Source organism: Seriola lalandi, unplaced genomic scaffold (genome assembly GCF_002814215.2).
Source record: "Seriola lalandi dorsalis isolate HSWRI2012SDOR001 ecotype SW California unplaced genomic scaffold, Sedor1 jcf7180002052130, whole genome shotgun sequence".
NCBI lineage: Eukaryota > Metazoa > Chordata > Actinopteri > Carangiformes > Carangidae > Seriola > Seriola lalandi.
The window spans coordinates 516,607-533,690 of NW_019522683.1; the positions used below are offsets into that span (position 1 = coordinate 516,607).

Genomic DNA, 17,084 nt, shown 5'->3' on the forward strand with positions numbered 1-17,084 from the left:
CAGGAATAGTGATCAGCATCCTTGCTCTCTACCAGCACCAGGCACAGTGTTGCCCTTGCTCAGACTGCCAGCTTCACATATCCAGCAGTCTTAGTGGTCATATGATGGCAGGTTAAAGTCCTTCTGAGGACCATGAGGTCACTTCTCCAACTGAGTTCCTGACATTTTCTGATGGATTTACGCACTCGTGAGGTTCAAAGAAATTTATGAAGAATGTCCCTCAGTTCCAGGCAGGTTATCAGGACAAGGATCAGCCTGCACATACAAGGAGTTTTCATGGGCTGCTTAAAACGTGATACAACACAGAGGTTATAACAGCCACATAAACATTTTGAAAAAGACTTTGAAGTAATCAGGTAAAATTGTGTATTCTGTGTATTTATAGTATGAGAAATATGATATAGTAAGTAACATCCAAATATTAATTTCTTTTAACTCTCTTACACACTTAAACTCATTCACACTTAAATATACTTTAAATAAATACAATACTAATGTCCCTTTTCTGTGCGACTAAAACATAGTTCTTTGTTGGGACATGTCTCAACATGTTTGCAGGTGTAACAAATGACATTGTAAAAGGTTTGATTCCATTTTAGGTGTGCCATTGTGAGGGCCCTGCTTTTGTGTATGCTGGCTCCACATTTTACTGGGACTCTTAAAAGCAACAGAGGCATTTTTAAACGTTATTAGTTGCACCTGTGCTTTTCATGCTTTAACAGTTCCATGAAAGTCAGCAAAGGGGAAAGAGTGATAGCCAGAGATGAAAAAAAAACAACTAACATAGCAGAATTACTTGAGAGGTTAAATGGACTTAGGATATTTTAAATATTTGGGGTTTAAAATAAGCTCATTTTATTCAAACAATAGAGGCTCTGAGCATTATTACTCTCTCGTAAAACTGACAGACTGAGTTAGACTCTCCAGCGCCGTAGTCGATGCCTACACTGCTCAGGTTTCTCCTGCTTCTCTCTCTCTGTCTGTCTCTCACTCCCTCTTTCTGTCACTCAACAGCTGCTTTTGAAGATTAAAAGCTGCTGCTGTTTCTCAACTGTCTGAGTTTATGTAGTGTGTGTGTGTGTGTGTGTGTGTGTGTGTGTGTGTGTGTGTGTGTGTGTGTGTGTGTGTGAGAGCTTTCCTTTTATCCACTATTTCTTATTGTTTCCTTACAAGGGATTTAAATTTCAGTGCCACTCGTATCTCAAGTTACCAAATGTCTTTTTTGAGGGCCGAGCAGCAAAGCTACATAGGCATCCATTGTGTTTCTTACTTTTCATCTTTAACTTCTTTTTCCTCATCTGCTATGTTAGTCTATGGCAGACTAGATCTGCTAGATCTGTATGGTAAAGATTTTTGGCACACTGAGTGGGGACGCTCATGCTTTTCACCAACTTTCATGTCTGTGCCTAAAGCGCTCTAGTGCCACCAACAAATAAAAGTTGGTGGTGCATTCATGCATTTAACTATTGAACTGTATACCCAATCTTTTCAGAAATTAGGTACAATTGGATTCGTTGAATCAAGCTGAGTGCAAAGCACCCTATAACTTCCATTTCTGCCATTTTGGATTTTATAGTAAAATATTTTTTTCAGAACTTCACAGACAAACTTTGTTCAATCTTTACTAAAATTGGCACAGATGATTTTCAGACCAAGCCTCACAAAAGTTATCACAGTTATTTTTGATTTTCCAAAGCATTTGTCTGTCATAGCAAAAATCACCAAACATCAAAAACAGTTTTTTCGCTGTTCCTCAGACAAACCTTTTCCAATCATTACCAAAATTGACACAGATGTTTTTGAAACCAAGAATGACTCTTTGGCTTTTTGATTTGCAAAAACATTCATCACTCAGTTCCAATCAAAATTGGCAACAAAGGTGCCAAACAGAAAAATCAAGTTATATCTCAGCCAGTCTTTGATTAACTGACATGAAACTTGCTGTGAGTGCTTACAACTATGCCCTTGACATAATGACATCATTTTTCCATCGCAACTCTAGCCTACTTGGCCACCACATTTCTGCTTGCAACTATACACTTGAAAGTCCCAAAGGAATCACAAATGGTCTTGTTTAACATCAGTGTTTGACACCAATAAACACACATTGGTAATTTACATTCCCATAACCGTTGTTGCTGGTGCACATTGAAGCCTCCCTTGTATCTGACTGGGCCAAATGCTTTCATACACACAAGTGTGCCTACAGGAGATTAAGAATTTAAGAAGATTAGATTAATGAACTCATGATTGTAATCTAGGGTTAATTCATTTTGCTGCACTTTAATCCAACTCTCCCCTCCCCCCATTCAGCCCCATGGCTTGAAGCCAAACTGGTCTGAGGACATATGTGCATGTGTGTGTCTGTGTGTGTGTGTGTGTGTGTGTGTGTGTGTTTGCATTGGTATTGTTTAACTGGTCATTAATTACTCTCAGGCAGGCACGCCACTAATCAGACCCCCCACAATTACTTCTCAATGCCCCCAGCATTGCCACAAACCATTCACAGAGTGCTGGTTTAGATGACAGTAACGGTCACTGCATTGTTGCCTGCAGACTCACTGTACCACATATTTGTTCACACACAAGGCAGGTGGTCCCCTCAGTGAGGTCATCCTGTCTGAAACACGAGGAGAGGGGTCCTCAGAGGGGGTCATCCTCACGTTCAGGCCTCAACACCAAACAATGTGGAGGTTCTTATCACTTTCTATAGTTGGCTCCCGCTTCCTAAGTAGTTTATTTTTATTTATTTACCCAGGCAAGTTGACAAGTTTATTCAAGTTGGCAGAGCAGTTTACAGTAACAGCCTTGAAATGACTGACTTACAAGAACACAATATGATTATGCAATGGATAAAATAAATATGGCAATAAAATGACCACAGTCTTATGCACATTATTATTATTTTATTTTTTAAATATATTTTCACATACAACCTGTTCAGGATAATTCAAGATAAGATAACAACCTGTTGAGATGTTTTGCAAACTTTTATTTTTATATATATTTTATATACAGTATGAATTTTTTCATACAAAACACATAATACAAAAACATTTATTGACTGGATCAAAGAAGACACAACAGTCCTACACTGGTCCTTCATTACTGGACATTACCAACCCTTACTTATGCTACAATACAGTGACTGAATTTGCAATACCTGTTACAGGAGGTTACAAAAAATGTTTAATCTAAATCTAAAAACATGTGCATTAAATATCAAAGCCTCGTTTCGTACAATAGGCAGCCTATCTTGGAAATAAGTCAAAGTGGAGATAATTCATTTTATTAGAGACTTGAATTATTCAATGGAGTATATTGCCACCGTGTGGCAAACATGCGTGCGCGTGTGTATGTGTGTGTGTGTGTGTGTGTGTGTGTGTGTGTGTGTAGGGGGGCTGTATGTCCATATTTGCTACATGTCTGTGTCTATTAACATGAGCTGAAATATCACAGTAAATGTTTTTGGCAGCGGTGTATGTATTACACCGTAACTCAACCGTGTCCACACACAAAGAACAACTACATTTCCCGTGACTCTGAATGCTCTATACGGAAATGACGTTTACCGTCTTCCGTCGCTGTCAAGGGCATCGAAAACTTACGTTAGCCGAACTTAGCTGTAGTTGTTCACACGTGTGTTTACAGTAGATCGATTTAAGCAACCGTTTTCGGTATCGACTCCGGTGGAAATGGACGGGTTCGGTTCAGACTTCTCCGCAGGAGGATCCGGCGGTAAAATGGACACCGGCGTCATCATGGAGCAGGTGAAGGTCCAGATCGCGGTGGCTAACGCGCAGGAGCTGCTGCAGGTAAATCAACGGTGCTAAGCTAGCAAGACTAAGCTGAATCTTAGAAGGTGGAGGAGTGATGGTAACTACAGTAAAGTTTAACAGGGATGGTATGAAAAACTTTATTAATCCTGGCATAACGTTACATAGAGATTAATACCATATTAATGAAGCAGTACTTATAGAAAAATATTTTAAAAAGCTGCTAACACAATGTAACGTCCTAACCCCTGACTCTTTAACCAGATCTACCTTTAACCCAGTTTAACTCCCGAATTTCTCTGGGTATTTTCACAGCTGTCGGTTTTAAATTCAGCGTAATAACCGGTAACATTTTCATTCATGTTTCAGAGAATGACTGACAAATGCTTCAAGAAGTGCATAGGTAAACCTGGAAGCACGCTGGACAACTCCGAGCAGGTATGTGTTGAATCATAAAAGATGAGCAAGTGTGTTGGCAGAAGCTGAAAAAACAGATCTGCAACAGTTTTTCTTTGTGGACAAGGTGTAGAAGTCCTTTTTTCCAATCAAAATGGACTGGTTCCAGTCTCTCAGACATGAGGATTTGCTGATTTCTTTAATAACAAATTTAATATCTTTGGGGCTTAAAGTATCAGTCAGGCTCACAAACAATTTGAATATGTCAGCCAAGATCTGTGAAATTGTAATGGACAGATTAACCATCAGGATATTTTCTAGATGAATTAATTGATTGGGAAAATAATTAGCACATTATCCTAATCGTTGAAAAAGATCCCACACTATTGAACAATTTGAGGATGAATCCTTAAACGTTTTAACCTCAATGCTCCTCTCCTCACAGAAATGTATTGCCATGTGTATGGATCGGTATATGGATGCCTGGAACACCGTGTCCCGAACATACAACTCCAGATTACAGAGGGAAAGGGCCCGCATGTGAACATCCCCCTCTCCACCCTTCCCTTCCTCAGACCGCTGCTCACAGTGAGGAGGAGCACAGTGAGCCACTGGCGGTCACGAGCTGGGCACAGGTGTGTGTCGTGGAAGCGGCAGCACACCATCAACTACTGTCATCATACCTCACAGACAGGCCAAGGAGTAGCCTGTGGACTCTAGCCATAACAATGTCTCTGTGGACGTTTTCATTTTGCTCTGAGTAACCAAGTTTGATTAATTATGTTTTTGTGTTATAAATAATGAATTTTCTGGTTAACAAGTCAACCCGCATTGTTAAAAGCTGCAATGTGGACAGATAAATCCAAATGTCTGAATTGCCATTCGGAGTGAATGTGAAAGTGTTTGTCTGCACATGTCAGCCCTGTCTGTGCAGGCTGTTCCCCACCTCTTGCACATTACATGCTGGGATATACTAGCTCCCCTGTGCTCCTGAATAGGATAAGCAGTATAGAAAATAAATGTGACGTTGCAATGTGGCAGTCATAAATAAGCCAGCTGCAGCACCATGGCCTTTGTTTCTTGGCATATTTATAACAGCTTCAGTAGAAACACTTTATTCAGCCTGGCATCTTCCTGCCATCAAACTAAGGTTGAATGTTTCTTGTTTTCAATAGCCTGTATAATTAGGACACATGATACTGATTATTGTTAACAGGACTTGGATCTCTAAGTCACTACAATTTAGACTCCTTAAAACGCTGTCCGCAGTGTGCCCACATCTTTCAATGTGATTCTGCTCAGAGAGAGAGAGAGTCGATATTTGTGCCAAGAGAATAAAGAGCACAACAGGAGCCCTTAAGGGGCGACACAGGCTTTCCTTAACATGCTGTTACTCTAAAAGACCTACTTAAAATCACCAGAAAGAATTGAGGAGCAACTTGGTGTTTTCACAACCGTGAACCTGACATTCACAAACCTCTAAACAGTCCGATATCAAAGTACGCCTGGAGAACAAAAGTGTTTTGTCTGACCTGTTTTCTAGTTGTCACTCTATATGCCGCCCTCCACAGTAGTGGGCTTGTTTCAGCAGGGTCTGCTTAGCTGTAGAGGGGGCACTGAACCTTTCTCAGTTATGTGTGCACGGTTTGTCAGATGTCTGGGAACCAGAATCCCTTTTTCTTTCCTTTCCTGCTGAGTTTTTGTAGGAGAGAGAACCAGAAAAGCATGTGAACATTATTTGCAGTCTGATTGGAGTTGTGAACATGAGCAAATGGAATGATTTTCATGACAATAAAGCTTGTCAATCAGGTTCTTCTCTTAGGCACCCTTCTTGATGAGAAACATATCTATCAGTGAAACATCGCTACGAGTTTATCAAACTCAAGTCAAAAGGTGAATTCCCTTAAAGCTGATTCCAACACCACTTTCTCATAGAACTATTTTCTTCCCCCGAAAAACCCACCATCCAGTAGCAGTTATTACATCAGATCTTTGTCTTAGAAAAGACACAAAAAAGGAGAGGAAATTTACCCATAAATGAACCACATGTATTATGAACCCCGCACAAAATGAAAAAAACAAAACAAACATAACACCATGTACAGTAAGTTTACCAGTCAGGAAAATAAATAACTGAAATAAATACTTTGGATCGTGCATATTTCTAGCATTTTGTCTGCAAGCCACAGTTCAGGATTCTCCCTATTTCTTCAGTACGTGTCGAAATAGACCGGTGATTGCACAGTATGACAAACAGCACCCATGACCAACAGATCACGTAGGTCAATACTGTGGTATGTGAGTATGTGTGAGTGTGTGTGTGGCTTCTAACATGACTTACGTCCTTGTACAGTACAATTTTCTGGAGAAATGTATGTGTATGTGATGTATCAAGAAAATCCACTATGTCAGCTGCTTTTCTGCCTCTTCAGAAAGGCAGATATGTAGATATCCATTTCCTGACAGATGTCACTCGAGTGTAAACCCCTGGAAAACCTGTTCGTCCACAGCCATGTCCCCAGCTGGTCACTCCTGCAATAAACCACTGGCCAGAGAGCTGACGACAAGTGAGCGGCCCTCCGGAGTCTCCCTGGATGATGGAGAAGGAAGGAGAGAAGGGAGAAAGATCAACAGTGGCATTATTATTTTGTCAGAAATGAAAATGACTGCAATGCTCTCAGGTAACCAGTTTATACAGGGGAATAAAACAATTGATTAAGGGGGAAGAGAGAGAGAGCAAGACAGACACAGCAGGTACTAAGAGAATGTCACTTGGATCGCTGCTGAGATGCCAGGTGCTTTGACCGAGACAGGAATGCATGCGGTTTTCCTTACATAAGAAGATTACAGAGAGGGAGTGGGTGAGAAGGGGGGGGCTCTGTATTTTTTAAGAGAGAGTAAAGTCTACTCTCTCCCATCAGATAAGCATCTCTCACAGAAGTGCTACAATGTTCCTGAGCAAGCAACACTTAGTTTTTCTCCATCATGTCTGCACCATAATTATAACATCTGACAAGCACTTTCATACCACATTTTATTAATGTGCTTAAAAGTGCTTTACAGAGTAAAAGGCAACACTTATGTTTCTCTGACCTGGTTAACCATCCACTGTAAAAACATTTATCCGGGCCATGGCCCTGTTTCCCAGAGCCTCTCAGCACTAGTGTAATCTTGGTCCACAATCTTACTGTTCGGAGAACGCCAAGACTGTACCAGCCAGATGTCCGGTTCATTTCCTGGATGAGTGAAGGATATTTATGCCACAAAGTATAATGTACAGGGTCTTACCAAACAGGTGTCCCTGCCTCCCTCCATGTAACCAGCACACATCATGTTAGGAGTCAGCACGTTTCCATAAGAGTGCTGGCAGTCTGCCTGGTCAATGATGCGGACTGCTGCTTTCTGCAGCAGGTTGGTCAATGAACCTGGTGAAAAGAATAATAATTATTTTTGTGTGTTATTCATTTTCACAGAGTTTCGCAAGTCTGTTTTCCTGAGTCTTTAGAGTCGTAACAATGTGGGCGCTTTTCGTCCTCAATTCCACGAGGACAATGGTTTCCAGTCATCCAGTTTGTTTACAACACTATGCAGTTGTACGATGCTTTCTGGATGACTATGTCTCATGCAAGTGTTGCCTTCTCTCACCTCCCTCCCTCATGGATCCCCAGCCTGTGATGTAACACTCTGCATTCTTCAGGAAGTGGTGCACCGCTGAGGGGAGACAGACTGACTGGATGGTGTAGGACATGGGGGCCGGGACTGCCAACTCCAACAGAGCCACGTCATGGTCCATGTTGGTGCCATTGAAAGCTGGGTGAATGATGACCCTCTGGATGGGGATGACCATGGCTCCCATCCCAGAACGCAGCACGGATCCCAGGCTCACAGCCCAGTTAGAGGGGCTCGGGTCACTGTTGTTATAAATGTTATAAATGTAACTTGAAACTTCTGGGGCTGTGATTTTTTGTAGCGCTAAAGCATGTAGTTTCAGTAAGTTGCTGTAGGATGATACTAGCCAAATACACAGTACCTTTTGAAGCAGTGCGCTGCTGTCAGTAACCATTTGCTATGAATGAGTGTGGCGCCACAGCGGTGAAGTCTCTGGTACTGTAGACTACCGATCCAAGGCCACTCCCCTCTTCGAGCTGTCACTCCACCTATGATCCTATGTGAGCCCAACGCAGGACGCACACCACAGTCTGAAACATAAACACACTTCAGAAAGTGTTTCCTTTTATTCACGTGTAGGTTACTCTATGTATTTGATATAAACATACCGCAGTTTGTCTCGTCTGCCTGGTTGGGGCAGTCAGGGACTCCATCACACTCTGGGTTTACCTTGCTGATGCAGGAGGTGGTGCTGCACTGGAAGTTTCCACTGCAGTTCAAGACTGGAAGACATGATGGGAAAAAGGTAGCTTGGATATTTGGATAAACACAAATCGTTTGAGTTCCACATTTGTGATATTTTATTTATAATTAACTTCATTCCATTACTCTAAGAAGAAGTTGCTTTCAGTGTGACATTACCAGGTGGTGTTGGTGCAGATGACATGTCCATGGCTAAGGTCGCCTGTACTGGTGGATTATTAAAGTTCAGTCCTGTGACAGTAACTGGCACTGTGGGAACATACTGGGAATAATCCTGGACCAAGCTGGGATTTGTGTGGCTGAGAATCCAGTTGCGGAGCCTGGTGACGCGGGAATAAACCCCAGGTCTGTTGATCATGGCACAGCCCACACCCCAGCTCACCACCCCAGCCAGGAAGAACCTCCCAGGGGCCCCCTCACACACCAGAGGGCCCCCAGAGTCTCCCTGTAGGGAAAAACACAAGACCCCTGATTTTCTGATGCAAAAGCAGATAACACAGCATGTCCCATACAAAGTGTCAAAGTGAAGTGAGCGGTCGAGGACAGGTCCTCACTCGGGAAGTATGTCATGCTTTGTCCTTGTCATAGTACCAACACACATCATCATGTTATACTGAGATTTTATAACAAAAACAACCTACAGGCCTCCATTTTTAGGGTGGGACCAATGTTAACATACAGTTTGGCCCTACTTATAGTTCCAAGACAGAAAAGAAAGACCAGATCATCAGTGAATGTATACAAACTCTGCCCCAAGACAAGGAAGTAATGTAAGAAAATGTAAGTTGATAGCTCATGCCATTGTAGTTACCTTATGTGAAGTGTTTTCATATGGCTTCAGAAACAGCACTGACCTGACACGAGTCCACCTTGCCCTGCAGGAATCCGGCACACATCATGTTTTGAGTAACAGCACCTCTGTACAAGGACGACTTGTTGCACAGCTTGGAGTCGATGATTTTCACCACCGCCTTCTGCAGCGTAGGAGGCACCTCAGCTAAACGCATAGCACAGTATAGCACAGCTGAATTACTCATTACTCACACTCATTCATTTTTCTGCACACAGTCCTGCCCATTATTTCATTATAAGGACAAGATACAATGGCTTTCAAGAATATAAAGATATGCTGTAAATCTGGAACAACTACAGTGCATTGAGCTGGCTGATATAATAATGCAATAATAATATGATAATGATATAAGACCAGATCATATGGGGTTTAGGGTGTCATAATGCAGTTAAATGTTACCTTTTTTCTGATTTTAAAGGTTGTATTATAGTCAATACAGTTTCTGATGCAGCCAAGGGGAAACTGCGTCCACATTAGTAATGATCTTATGCTCAGAATTATCTTACGGAAATATATTGTCTGAAGGCTTCAACAGTCACCCCCAAAATATCAACATATCATTGATGCCATGGCATTGATGATAACTCTTTCTGTATGACTCACATATGTCACTTCATTAATTTTCACTCCAAATTGATTGATCTGATGTTGAGGTTTACTCACTGTTAAACTGGTTCAATGAGCCCCACCCCGACACCACGCAGCGCTGGCCCGGAGCAAAGACGTGAGACGGGGAGGGCAAGCAGACAGGCTGGATGTAAGAGCTGAAGGTGAGAGGGGTCTCCAGCTCCAGCACTGTTACATCATTGTCAGTGTTCATGGTGTTGTAGTCTGGAGACACAACCAGTGACTTGATATTAATCAGCTTGGACTCCGACTCCTCACCGCTCACCTGACTGGCCCCTACCAGGGCGGTCCATTCTCTGGGGTCATTGTCCCTTAGAACAGAAAAAAACAAAAAACAGATGATATTACTTTTAAAATACTTTTTGATTGCTGCTGTTATGCCACTGCTTCGGAGATTTATAAATAACTCCTCACCGACTTGCTGCCTACCTCTCAAAGCAGTGTGCTGCACTGACCAGCCAGCGTTCATTGACGATGGAGGCTCCACAGGTGTGGCGTCCATGGAGCCTAAGACTGACCTGCCACGGCAGCTCCCCCTGCCGAGCATCCTCACCTCCCACCACCCGACTCCCCATGGCAGGACGTGTACCGCAGGCTGAGGGGGAAAGTGCAGTCAATTACCTCAAATATGAGCAGTCAGTATATATACAGTACACAGTTTGTACTTTTATACCAAAAACAACCGAAAAAGAATTTGAGAAAATGAACAATAAGGCTTAAAAGGACAGTGGTTAAATGGTCCAATTTGTAGTTTCAAGAGTCATTCACCACAACGAGCTTCATCGGATCCATCTGCACAGTCGGGGATGAAGTCACACTCTGGATTTAATTTGGTGACACACTCTCCATTGTCACAAGTGAACGTGTTGCCAGGACACCTGGCTGAAGAACCCAGACGATTGGAAAACGGATTAGATGGAGGTTGGAGGAGTGAATCAAAAAAATAAAAAAGAAATTAGAACAATTTTTAACGAGAAAACCCCAGACTGATGATTAGTTGATCTCACTTAAGGTAATTTTCCAAAATAAAAACCTCTATCTCCAAATTAGGTGATTTTGATTTTTTCAGAAAAATCAAGGGGGAGGATTTGTACACAGTTAATCAATCATTTAACACAGATTACACTAATATGAAAAACAATTCTACTATTCTAAGCGGGTGTAAACACATACAGATTTACAGGTACCATTCAATCTGGGTTAACTCACCTATCATCTCATCTCCAACAGCATAAAATGACTTCCCACTGGCACCTAGGAAGGAAAGGAAAGCAAAACATTAGATCCTGTGAAGTCTGTGGAGGTCACAGACAGTCAACTGATGACAGTGTAGTTTTTACTACCCAGTAAGATGATAGTGCTGATCTGTCCAAATTCTGGCACCTCTAGCGGTTTCCCGTGCATTACTGAGCTGAGCCCTGCTCTCAGCAAGTCCTGGACAAAACTGTCTGAGTACTGCTGCACCTTGGAAACCACGAAGACCAGTCTGAACGTCACCATCACATCACCATTAATGTTACTGGGAAGGAAGAGGAAGAACACAGTGTTGTTTGCTTAATCTCCTAGACTCATTTTCCCTTAGAATAAATGATCTGCCTTAGTTTAGCTCTCACTTACCCATAGGCAACAATACTACAACCAATGTAGTGATGTGATATTGATGAGGCAATGAAGACATTTTTAATCTGTAAGAAAGTGAAAATCCTTTTAAATCCTTTTTTTTCCCCTTCAGAGGAAATATTGACCTTTCATCAGTTACAGTCAAGACTAACCTTGGACTTTAAAACAGAGGACAGTACTATGGAGAAGCCAGAGTTCTCATCCTGCAAAACAGGATCATACTTCAGACCCCTCAGCTCCACCGTCTCCATGAAATAGTGCTGCTCTTGCACCAGGTATGCTGGTAACAACAAAGGAGACATGGTTAACACTTATTAAGTATTACAAATGAAAAGTATAGTCTGTGATTGTGGGGTAAATCGGACAGCACTGTTTGTGGACGCACCAATGAGCAGGCCTACAAAGACTCCGATAACTAGGAAGAAGAGGAGCAAGGCTATGACAGTGCTCCTGTAGCAGGCAGGGGAAGAAGACCACGGCCCTCCTCCTCCTCCTCCTCCTCCTCCATCCTTCTTCACCTCCATGTTGGATTCACAGCACCAACCTCACAGCTCACATTCCAGTGTCTCCAGTGTCATCGTGCACGACACACAAAATGATCCAGGCCTGATAAGAATACAGTGAAAACAGCTGCACTGTGTATGTCCTGAAAAGACATAATACTATAATATAAAAGTAGAATGACATGTCATTAATGGAGGTATAGGTAACACAGTCATGCAGTACGCTTGGCTGGACACTGATCAAAATCAATTTCATAATGAGGATAAACATTTCTCATGATATTAGTATATAGAATATGAAATATGCAAAATCACATTTATGCAAAATGTAGCATAGAAACATGAACAGACTTGTGAGAAACTAACAACATTTTTACATCATCTCTTAATATAAATAAATAAAAACTGTACTGAGTAAAACAGAACTTCTGCCCACCCCTTGTGATATGTAGTAGGTTATATCTATACTTAAATAAGTGATCCACAGACATGACTTTTGTCACTCACACAAACAATATTCTACATTAACGGGTATGGTGTTCCTGAAAGAGATCCCACTTATTTGTGAAATGATCAAAACAATGACATTGTAACCAACTGTGGAGACACGTGGCTTAAAAGCAAATCCAGTTGTGAGCATCACATCAATAGAAAAAGAAAAACTAACCACACGCATCTGGGAAAAGGGTTATAGGCTACTGAAAAAAAGACATTAATCAGTAATTCTGTTCGGGAGCTGGCTGAGGTCTGCGGATAGAAGACCAGGGTGGCCTTGTTAAAAAACATTGCAATCATGTGGAGAAAGATCACAACAAAGAAAAGACAAATAAAGAAAACTTTCCTTAACTTTTACAGATAACAAGATTTAAAGGAATCAACGCCTGCGGTGAAGATATTCACTGCACCAGCCAATTACGCACAGTGACCGTAGGTGCTCCGCGTTGTGGGACATTTAACAATACAGGCTTTATGTTCTGAAGCAAACTCACTCACCTCGTTCTTTCCTCTCTCATTCCTTTGAACACTGACATTCACGATACCCCGCAGTCCTCAGTGCATGACCGGCTACACAGCTACATGGATGGAAGAAGACAAGGGACAGGACCGAGGGACCCGCTATTTGTTCCACCTGCCAAAGGGGCGTGCCGTGTCCGTCCCGCAGGTAACTAGCCTGTTCAGTTTACTTTACGAAGTTGACTGGGCTTCTCAAAAATCCCCGACCGACCCTCCTCCCATCGGTCTTAATCCCTTTAGTTACACACCAATGTGTACAGGCATTTCCACTGTCACCTCAGAGATAGCCAGGTAAATAACACAGAGGCGGCACTCCTCTTTACGCAACGCACGTCACAGAAAAGTAATGCCAGAAAAAAAAAACTGGGCATAAAAAAATCCACATGCTCTGCTGTGGAGCTCGGTACAGATTCTAGCTGCTGCCTGTCTGTGCCCCATTGACACAGTGACTGAGCATCAGAGGAGGAGCGAAGCCTCCTGGATTTCTTCCTTTTGGCTGCAAGTCAAATATACACTATACAACTATGTTGGATACTCACATATCTTAGTGATATTAAGAGAAATCTGGAGCCCAGCTCAGGATGTATTGTTCCTCAGAGAAATACTCTGAGGAGTAATTAGCCTCTGATTTAAAATAACAAATTTTATATTGTATTTTAACAAAAGTACATTTGTAACAGCCTACAGATTCCATCCTGCCACCCACCCTAAAGAAACAATCCTAACAAAGTTTACTCTTAGTTATTCCTTCACCCTGCTTGAAAACACTTTCAACTTAGAGCAGTTAATACCACAAATGCCTCTTTGTATGTGTGCAGAAAGGCTTGAATGGCTTATCTTCTCTCTCACACACACACACTCCCTTTATTCCTCTAAACGTGTTTAAAGATCATGAGCTACTACAATTGTAATAAATTCAGAATCCCCCCCATTTCACACTGAATCTTGTTTTAAGAAATGGAAGGAGAGGGGCCCATTTACTTTAAGGGCAAATACTAAACTCATTTCAACAACTTCAAGTCAAGAATTTAAATATTCCAGCTGAGGATCATTGTATCTAAAGTCAGGCATTATCTTTTCAGCTTTTTATAAGATGTGAGGACAAAAAGTTGAAAAAAAAAAAAAGAGATAATTTCAAGGTTTCATAGGGCACCGGAACATGATTTCAACAATAAAGCTTCAGAAAGTTAAAACTGACAGGAACTGGAAATGAATAGTTATTTTTAATAAATGGGAAGAAACATGCCTGTCTGGCCATGAATTAACCAAGAGTCCATATTGGATGGTTTGACTGGTCAAAACCGATATTTCAGAACTCCTGCTGTAATTTCTTAACATAGAAACTCTGTACAGTGTAACTGTACAGTGTAACTGTACAGTGGGCAGACAGCTGGGCTGTTTGACTCAACACTGGAGCTCATTTATGCAGAACATGTGCAATGCTCAAGGTTCTCTAAATCACATAAAAAACACAACAGTTCTTTCTTATTCTGCCATCTCAGTTCTTCATCCAGACATCCTAAATGTACAAGAACAAGGGAAAACAAATGTACAAGACCAAACATACATTTTCATTTTATTTTTTTTATCAAAAACAACAAAAAGTAAAAAGTTTACTTATTCTGGATAAAAGGAAAACAGTACTGTTAACACTTCCCAAACGTGTGGGCTCTTTACAACTCAAATCTTTGAAAATTTGCCCACCACAGACAGAAACAAAAGTGAAGTGCTTATAAATGTCCTTTTGCTGATCAACTTATTATTTTTAACAACAGAAAATTGCCTTGTTGGTATTCATTATTACTGTGATGATTAAAACAAATTAAAACAACAAAAACATCAAAATATGCAAGTGTGTGGATGGTTGTGTGTGTGTGTGTGTGCACATCTGCAACTCATCAGGCAACAGACTGTGTGTGTGTTAGCCGTCCTGTTGCTGTATGAACGGGTTTGGTATGGCCTCCATGCCGTCCTGAGGACAGATTAGCACCACAGAGGTTCCTCTGCAGACCACCAGCCCCAGCTGCCTGGTATCTTCTGTCAGCTTCAGCTGGTCATCTGGATCTGGATACACAAGGGTTACAGACACACAAGAATTTAAGTTTAAAAGTGTCACATTATTTAAATCAGTCAGTTCTTGTTGAAATTGAAACTGAAATGCCGAGACAAACACATGTCCAATTATGCCACTTGTGCAAGCTGATTCAAAACTGGGCTTCACAGGAAAACCATCTGATATCTAATTCTGTATGAGTCACTATACTGTATGTGCCTCTCCCTTTTTCAGCCTTATTGAACAACGTATGTGGTGTGGCTGTTTGTGCGTATGATTATTTAACGTTCGAGGAACACTATGGACTCCCAAGTTGAATCTGGTACCAAAGTGTTGTCTTACATATCAGCAAACGTACTGCACATACTATACCTCATAGGAGGTGACGTAAAAATCCAATTTCCTACAAAATCTGGTGTAAATATGAGGATTATCGGCCATAGTCAATACAGTTGAAAAAAACGCAGATGTTTAATTTAGCTGAACCTAACCCAGGAGCATTTGTTGTATGTTATGCTTTTAATTAACCACCCATGTTAACCACTTGTGCCATCAAGGGGACCATTACTGAGACGGAGGCTCATTCACATTTTATAATTTAATTTGATCAATTTCAGTCAGCAACATTTTTCCAAATTCGACATTGCTTCGTGAACATAAGCCCTTTATTTGGGCCAGTGGATGACGAGAATTTAAGATTTCCTTGTCCACGAGCAGGCAACATTCATTACCAGTCATGAAAGTGCCATTGTCCTCTACATACATGGGAAACAGATCATGTATCAATGTCCTCTTTTGACTGGGAGACTAAACACAGCAATGGAACAGAACTGCCATATTCAGCACAGACATCATCAGCGGTGGTGTTGCTACAATATTTTCACAGTTGTGTCAAAGTCCGATTCGACTTTCACAGAGTGTTTCCCCTGGTCCTGCCCTCGGCGGCTGGGTCCAGGGCATAATTTAGGTTAATGATAAGATATGGTTCGGCACTGCAGAGATGACTTGTTTGGGTAAAGCTTAAAACTGAATTCAGGTTAAGGGAAACACAAATGAAAGGTAACATATTTTGACAAAACAACAGGTTACACATGTCGGTAGAGTTGTGTACTGTGTGCGGTTCTTTTTTTTCTGCCAGTCATCCAGCCAAGTTATGACATCCATCCACACAGTTTCTTTTCAATGTTTCTTTGTCCCAGCCAGCCATCTACTTTATATCCACTTACCACGCATATACTCGATTGTGCCGTCGAGCACCAGGTTCAGCAGAGGATCAAACCCTTTCAGGACACCGCTGGCTGAAGGGGAAACACACATTGTAAACTTGCATTAGTCAAGCTTAAACAAAGCTCATACGTGTACTGATGGCTTCTCTTTCTACTGGCTAGTTTGGTTAGCATTAGCCCACTAGCTGGATTAATGCACCTACCCTCTCGTCCTCCTTGAAACTTCACGCGAATCGGCTTGTCGATGTATTTTGACAAGTCGAAGATGCTCTCCTTTTTCTTCTTTTCTTTATCCTAAACAGTGCAAGAGGACATTGTTGTGAGTCACATGCGTGCTAAGCGCACACAAACACTAACTTAGCCTGAGGTTAGCTCTGCATGGCTAGTGAAGTTAGCAAATGCACCAGAAACGACATATATAATATATGGAGGAGCAGTTTTACGTCTCATGTCATGTTCGCCAAAACTATTACTGGCTAAGAATATACCCGACAACGTTTACGGTCGCACAGGTGAAAATGTGTTTGAATGAAAAAGAAAACCATACGAACTCACCGCCATGTTAGCTGTGTGACACGGAAGTTAAACTTTGACCTCAGAAATGTTCCACCAATCAAATCGTTGAGCGCCTGTCGCTGACGTCAT

The 17,084-nt window shown here is 41.6% G+C and overlaps 3 protein-coding genes across 3 annotated transcripts; 1 reads left to right on the top strand and 2 right to left on the bottom strand.

The window, feature by feature from the left end:
* The first annotated feature begins 3,569 nt into the window (after positions 1–3,569).
* Positions 3,570–5,982, top strand: timm13 (translocase of inner mitochondrial membrane 13 homolog (yeast)). Its single transcript, XM_023400090.2, has 3 exons — positions 3,570–3,815; positions 4,146–4,214; positions 4,618–5,982. The coding sequence occupies exons 1-3, from the start codon at positions 3,696–3,698 to the stop codon at positions 4,714–4,716; spliced, it is 288 nt and encodes a 95-aa protein (XP_023255858.1). The 5' UTR covers positions 3,570–3,695; the 3' UTR covers positions 4,717–5,982.
* A 216-nt stretch (positions 5,983–6,198) lies between these two features.
* tmprss9 (transmembrane serine protease 9) lies at positions 6,199–14,575 on the bottom strand. Its single transcript, XM_023400031.2, has 15 exons — positions 12,029–14,575; positions 11,796–11,923; positions 11,641–11,708; positions 11,367–11,542; positions 11,233–11,277; positions 10,792–10,905; positions 10,453–10,618; positions 10,060–10,334; positions 9,398–9,540; positions 8,703–8,988; positions 8,450–8,563; positions 8,203–8,371; positions 7,818–8,083; positions 7,461–7,597; positions 6,199–6,762 (listed from the first exon to the last, which is right to left on the bottom strand). Exons 1-15 carry the CDS (start codon positions 12,165–12,167, stop codon positions 6,601–6,603), a joined length of 2,388 nt encoding a protein of 795 aa, XP_023255799.1. The 5' UTR covers positions 12,168–14,575; the 3' UTR covers positions 6,199–6,600.
* Positions 14,576–14,710: 135 nt separating this feature from the next.
* Positions 14,711–17,060, bottom strand: lsm7 (LSM7 homolog, U6 small nuclear RNA and mRNA degradation associated). The gene is made up of 4 exons (XM_023400057.2): positions 16,995–17,060; positions 16,643–16,733; positions 16,440–16,511; positions 14,711–15,224 (listed from the first exon to the last, which is right to left on the bottom strand). Exons 1-4 carry the CDS (start codon positions 16,998–17,000, stop codon positions 15,082–15,084), a joined length of 312 nt encoding a protein of 103 aa, XP_023255825.1. The 5' UTR covers positions 17,001–17,060; the 3' UTR covers positions 14,711–15,081.
* Between the last annotated feature and the right edge of the window lie 24 nt (positions 17,061–17,084).